The sequence below is a fragment of the Ranitomeya variabilis genome, chromosome 4 (genome assembly GCF_051348905.1).
Source record: "Ranitomeya variabilis isolate aRanVar5 chromosome 4, aRanVar5.hap1, whole genome shotgun sequence".
In the NCBI taxonomy this organism is placed as follows: Eukaryota; Metazoa; Chordata; class Amphibia; order Anura; family Dendrobatidae; genus Ranitomeya; species Ranitomeya variabilis.
In genome coordinates, this window is record NC_135235.1 from 69,546,568 (window position 1) to 69,553,685 (window position 7,118).

At 41.4% G+C, this 7,118-nt stretch overlaps 1 protein-coding gene across 3 annotated transcripts in view; it reads left to right on the top strand.

Annotated features, from left to right (window-relative positions):
• The window catches only part of NEURL1 (neuralized E3 ubiquitin protein ligase 1), a 319,459-nt gene extending 312,964 nt beyond the window's left edge, over positions 1 to 6,495 (top strand). For all 3 annotated transcript variants that reach the window (XM_077258683.1, XM_077258685.1, XM_077258684.1), the window contains exons 5-6: positions 195 to 341; positions 3,515 to 6,495. In XM_077258683.1, the coding sequence (XP_077114798.1) occupies positions 195 to 341; positions 3,515 to 3,756 (389 nt within the window). In that variant the 3' untranslated portion in view covers positions 3,757 to 6,495. The remainder of the gene's footprint in view (positions 1 to 194; positions 342 to 3,514) is intronic.
• The last annotated feature ends 623 nt before the right edge of the window (positions 6,496 to 7,118 follow it).

Consider the following 7,118-nt stretch of genomic DNA (forward strand, 5'->3'; position numbering starts at 1 on the left):
GTGTTTTGTTCCCTTTAGTTGATTTGTTTCCAATCCGATTTTTCATATTCCCATTAGAGCTATCTACTTTTTACTTTGAATAGCTCAACGTTCTACTAGGGATGTGTATTTGTCTGACATCAAATACTATATCTGTAGGCCTCTGCTTAAAAATAGAACACATTAAAAAGTAATCCTTATGCTTTCCTTTACAGGGTCCACACTAGCCACTGATTTCCGAGACCCCTCAACTCCAAGTTCTCCTACATCAATACCAAACAGCCCAACAGCTCTGTGCAGTGGCATCTCCGACCCTGTGCTCAACATTAGTGGACCAGGACCTCTGTGTCACTCTATCAATGGTGAGTGCTGGTTCCCACAACATAGTATTAGTGGGAATGAGGATATGTAGATAGATGCACCCGATTTCATCCTTTGCAAGCATTTAATGAAAGGTTAAAAATATATCTCAGGCAGGTTACCAAATGTTCCCTTTTCTCCAGAAAAACAAATTCTAATCTTAGAAGTTATGTGCAAAAGGAGATAATCTAAAGATGTTCTTATGTGGCCAACTGAGTGATCTTCACATACGATAATAGTTTTAAAATGACATATGACTAACAGAAACTTGTAAGAGACTCCTAAAAAATTAAGAGTTGAGACACCCGAAAGAGTGCACCATAGTCTCCTTCCTTTATAGTACATATCATAGATTGGCAGGGCGGGGTCTGTCAGATCGGGCACTCAGAGGGGAGGATCAGCGGGGCCTGTAAGTGGGCACACATGCCAGTTCTGTAATTTGCTCCTACAGTATACAGTTCTAAAGGATACTGGGTGCTGAACGGTATATTAGGGTGCTGGAGTCAGAGAGATAAAATTCATGTGCTCTACTCATGATTTACGATGGTCTGAGGGAGTGAAGAAGTGGGGCAAATGTTTAAAAATGTAGTTACCAAAAGTATATAAAAATAGATATAAAAAAATAAAAGTGTAGAAAAGAATAGAATGTAAGTGATCTTTATGATGAGCTGAAATCAGTAGTATGCATCGTCTCTGGAGCACCCTGATATGTGCTATCAGAAGGAAGCGAAGCGGTAACCACCTTTTTGGAAAACAATTTTTCATTGTAACATTGGGAGATGCCAATGAGGTTTCACGATACGAAGGGGTATCGATGAATATTTGGCCTGGAATATTTCTAGTGAACAAAAATAAATCTTTTGCTATGTAAACAAGTCATTTACTGTGACAAGACTGGTGTTTTTTGTATGCCAGTCTTAATGATGGCCCTGCATGCCTAATTCATAAAAAGTTGCATGCGATTTATTGAACTCCGTGCATCGTATTAGTAGCATGCTCCTCCGTGAGCCTTGCCAGAAATGTTTGCTGCAACTCTTGATCAATTTGTTGGCCAGGTGTTACCATGCCCGATCCCGCATTGGCTTCTACCCAGCTCCACAAACCTTGGCGAAGCTGGTCGAAAGTGGCGTGAAAAGTTGACATTCTTCATGTTACGCAAAAATATTACAAATGAATCAGGGCCATAGTTTTTTTTTCGAGGGCAGGCCAACTTTATACCAATACCCCCTCATATATATCCTTGCCTAGCTTCAATTCAATGCAATCTACCCTTCTTAAAAACAGTGTAAACAAGGATGCAGTATCACTTTATGACTACTGAGGTATAAGCCTCTTGGACAGCCAACTACTGTGAGAATTAAAGAACAGCGGCATTAATTCTGATAAAATCTATTTTGTTTTGACCATCCGCCATCTTGTTGTGGATAGAATATTGAGAGACAGGCAGAATGAAGAGAAGGCTCCTACTATGCTGGACCCAGCTCCTCAGGATACTCCCGTCGACTGCGGGGAAACGATGCAACTTGGGGCGATGTCCTCTCGTTCCCAGGAGAGGGAGAGGAGGTTCTCTGAGGGTCTATGCTTGTATTTTGGTAAGGCTGACCATTTTATTAAGCAATGCGAGGGTCGCACAAGGAAGGAAAAGAAAGGATGACCCACCAGGCAAGACTCATGACATTCAGCAAACAAAACTCTCCCCAAGGCTCTAGGCACAAATAATTTACCTTTTTTTTCAGTGTTAGTCCGCTAGTGTTCTGGCTTGGTGTCTTGTTAGCTTTCTGTGTTTGATATTGTGCAGTTCTGGGATCTCTAGTTCTGCCAGTTTTGTTTTTGGTTTTCCATTCGTTTCTGCAGCTTCCTCTATTTTCCTTCTAGGTGGTTACCTGTTTTTGTTCCCAGTCCCTAGATCGTTCAGGGACACCCTTCCCCCCTACCTGTAGGTCTTCGTTTGAGTTTAGCCTAGGAAACATTGGTGGGTCTATTCACAAGGAATAAGTCGCACACTCCATCGTAGGGTTTCAGCCTAGTCCTAGTACAGGGTCAGCTGTTCCCCCTTCTACCCTAGACCTGACCTGCAGATCCGTAACAGATTCAGTCACTTGTCTGTGCACGGAACTGCAGCTGGCCCCATTAACTTAAAGGGGTTATCCAGGACAATTTTTTTTTTACTATAGGCCTAAGAACTACCTGCTTGCTAACTACCTATCTGTTGTGCCCAGTGATGATCTCTGCTTGCACAGAACAGTCACAGACCTCTCCTGCTGGTGATTCAGCCAGCTCTCCGCTGCCTAACGGCGGGGAGGCGGGTGTTAATCAGCATAACGCCAGTAGTCACGCTCCTCTGACAGAACAGCCTGGAGGAGGAAATGCTGCTCTGTTGACATGGGAGAAGCTGAATCGGCAGCAGGAGCTGTTGGTGACCACTCTGAGCTGGCCTCTGTTAGCAACTACCTGCCTGTTAGTTTTTAGGCCCATAGTAGAAGAAAAATAGTCCTGGACAACCCTTTAAATTGAAGCTTTGCAGGGAAAGATTGTGAAGGGGCTCCAATGCTAAATCAATGCTGCATCCAGGCTTGGACTAGCCCAAAGGAGAACAGGAGAATCCTGTGGAGGGCCCCTGTACAAGAGTGGGCCACTACTCTGTTATATGAGTAGTACTTGGCACAATATACTTTAATCACTATGTACAGACAGAGGCAGCATCATATTCATTTACAATCCACCCAGTTCATTGTTATAGAAAAATTATTTTTGAGGATAATGTGACATTTGCATGCAGCTTGAAAGTGGGTCCCTGGGGTTGGATAATGGTGGGCCCTTTACACCCCAGTCCAACATTGGCTGCATCCGTTTCATTCTCATCAGTGTTGGATCATCCTCAGGCATGAAATGAGGGCATATCCTAGTCTTTTGATTTCATTTTATTTGATGAGAAAACTCCTTTATTACTAGATATTTTTCCTTTTATTTTCTTCTGCTGGAAAATAAATATGGGTATAATTGAAAATTAGGCTATTATGATGTGTCATTGTGTCATAGTTTGGATATAACCTTTGTGTCCTTGAATAAAAGAAGCAGACCTACCGTAATTCTACATTGTTAAATGTTATTCTCCATAAGCATTCTAACGACTACAATAGTAACCTCCATGTTTCTTTACAAAATTCCCATACAGGAACAGCTCCAAATTCCCCTGTGAGCATGCCCGAGTCACCGATCTCACCATCTGTCTCAGGATCCTGGAGCGATGAGTGCACCATCTGTTATGAGAACCTGGTGGACACGGTCATCTACTCCTGTGGACATATGTGTTTGTGCTACACATGTGGCCTGAAACTCAAGAAGATGAACAATGCCTGTTGTCCGATCTGCAGACGTCTCATCAAAGACATCATCAAGACATATCGCAGCAGTTAGGGCAAATAAGAAGGCTGGGTTCAATCGAAGACAAACTTTTACAATTTTCTTTTTAAAGATAGTCTTGAAGAATTCCGAGGCACTTAAATCTGACAGTGTCTATAACTCTGAAGTCAGCGATTCTGGAAAACAAGATATCAGGGAAGCATAGTCTTGTGATCATCCATCATTCTTTTGAAAACTTTGTATGGAGGTTTTAATAGGGATCACTGGAGCTTTGGGGATTTTTTAATCATCTGAATTTAGATCTGGCAATCTTATTGGAAAAAAAATGGAAATCCTGTTGGAGGCCAATTCTTATCAGCAAGAATATTAAGCAATAGTTGCTCAGAACACTAGAGGTGGTCAAGAGTTTGTCTGAAGAGATGTAAACCTTTTCATGGTGTGTAGGTGTAGATATTGGAAACTTTTTTTGTTTGTTGGAAAGTACAAACTAGAAAGATTTGAGCCATAGTGGGTTTACCAATGTTTTTTTTAATGAAATTAGTAACAGGTACATATTTAGATAAAATATGTCATAGCTTTGGTCCAAGATGATGTGTATTGTGCTGCTCATGTACCTTGTATTAGCCATTTTCATAGACAGTGAAAAATAGATGAGCGTTTGGGTAATCACGACTAACTAATATGTTTTGTGTCCTCAAACCTCCAAGAAACTCATTTTCAGAATTCCCGAAGTGCTGGTGATAACGCTTTTCTAATAAGACATAGACGAATGAGCAGGCAATGAAATAAAAAAAATAAGTAATAAAAAAAAATTGAACAGAAGGTGCTTCCCCCCCAAAAAAAATTGCAATGACCGAATCATTTTGTTGTAATGATTATGTTTGTACTTGCTGTATTAGGATGATATATGGGACGTTTAGTCACTGCTTTCCCATTTCTAATTTCCAGTGTGGTCGGCCTGAAATACATTCTAATCTTTTCACTTAGTATTACAATATGGCAGGATCATGGGACAGTTACGTATTATGGGCCATATATAAATATACACACATTGATCCAAAGAACAGCTCATATGTGGTTAGGTAAATAAATCATTTTTAGATTACCACTGCCTATAATGGGGTTGTCTAACACATTCTAAGTGGGCCCAGGGTGGTCATAAAATAAAAACCGGACAGGCATTGTTCTTCTGTACTCTGCATTATGACCCCCATCAGCCTCCTGGCTTCTATTGATTGGGTCGTCACATGACGACTGCAGCCGATCAGCACCTACTGATAAGCTGCAGCCTCACTTTTCATTGGAGCTTACAGTCTGAATGGAATGCTATGTTGAACACTGGTGCCTCCAGCTAAATGGTAGTAAAAGGTCCTATCACTAGCATGACCTACCCGATTTTTGGGGAAAATACCAAAATTGCAAAAATTAAGTAATTTTTAAATTAGTATACGCCATTCACTGCTGTATGAATGGTCTAGACAGAGCTCTTTCATGCAGAGTTGGTAGATCCCATGGCTTTATAATGTATCTAGCCAGAGGGTTAGCCAAAAATGGTGAGCATGCTGAGAACTTCATCTCTGGAAGTTTGGGTCCAACACCTTTGATCACGCACATAGTATTTTTTTAAACATTTTTGATAAGTTAAATTCGGAAAATTACCAGTATTTACTTTGCTGGTGTTGGGCGGCTTTGACAATAAAATAGACAGGATCATTGCGGTGAGAGGACCTCTTTTAAATGATTATGTGATGTTTATTCCATTCTTAAAAACACATAACGAAAATCCAAAATAGAGGTAGAAAGGGCAACTTTTCAGCCATAAAGGCCTTTATCAAGACAGAATGCGACAAGTGAAAAATACAGCTGTATGTGCCCCATCTGCTTTATTTGATACAAGGGTCATGTAACTTGGCTTTATAAATTTGGTTGCCATAAAACTGGTGTAATAGGCCATAGTCTACCCTGACTCCAGACTGTACCCAGTGTTATAGCAGCCTATGCTTGATTATAAAAAAAAACAAAAAAAACAAGTTAAGTTAACTTGGGCCCGCTGCACCTTGGTTAGTGCAATTGTTGGAGGCCTTGGACAGGTAAGCATCTCTGCCTGTATACTGGTGTTTTTTTGTCTAGAATAGTGGAGGTCTTTCCTCTTATGGTGTTTTTTTAGGCTTGATTATACCCTGTGTATCTTATGGCCTAGGCGAATTTATACTCTGGGATATAAATTGGCCATTTTATATCTCCTCATGCCAAATTATACCCCCCCCCCCCCGATATCTGCAGCGTTGAGTGATATACACAAGAAAGAATTACTGAAAAGGGTTATGTGAAAAGATAACGGACTTATTTTGTAAAGTTCTAAACACATAGACTTTTAATACTTGAAGCAGAAAAACTTCAATCAGTAAAAATATTAGACTTCCACAAAGATATAATGAGGTAAAGAATCTACCGCACTTCTCAGTAGTTACACATTAAAAGCAGCTGTGTCTGAGTATGATAGAAAGAGATTTGCACACTTTTCAACCAGAGACGAGGTGAGAAAATCTGTGAAGTGATAAGATCAAGTTACAATTGAATTCTATGGTTTTAGTTAAGTGCTTTTAATTAAATGTGTAAACACTACTGTGAAGTGTGTTAGTTATCTTTTATCTTTGTGGAAGTCTAAAGGTACCTTCACATCAAACGACGCTGCAGCGATAGCGACAATGATGCCGATCGCTGCAGCGTCGCTGTTTGATCGCTGGAGAGCTGTCACACAGACCGCTCTCAAGCGACCAATGATGCCGAGGTCCCCGGGTAACCAGGGTAAACATCGGGTTACTAAGCGCAGGGCCGCGCTTAGTAACCCGATGTTTACCCTGGTTACCATCGTAAAAGTAAAAAAAAACAAACAGTACATACTCACCATCTGATGTCCGTCAGGTCCCTTGCCGTCTGCTTCCTGCTCTGACTGAGTGCCGCCGTACAGTGAGAGCAGAGCACAGCGGTGACGTCACCGCTGTGCTGTACTTTCACTTTCACTTTGCGGCGCTCAGTCAGTGTGGGAAGCAGACGGCAAGGGACCTGACGGACATCAGATGGTGAGTATGTACTGTTTTGTTTTTTTTTACTTTTACGATGGTAACCAGGGTAAACATCGGGTTACTAAGCGCGGCCCTGCGCTTAGTAACCCGATGTTTACCCTGGTTACCAGTGTAAAATATCACTGGTATCGTTGCTTTTGCTGTCAAACACAACGATACACGGCGATCGGACGATCAAATAAAGTTCTGAACTTTATTCAGCGACCAGCGACATCACAGCAGGATCCTGATCGCTGCTGCGTGTCAAACTAAACGATATCGCTAGCAAAGGACGCTGCAACGTCACGGATCGCTAGCGATATCGTTACAAAGTCGTTTCGTGTGAAGGTA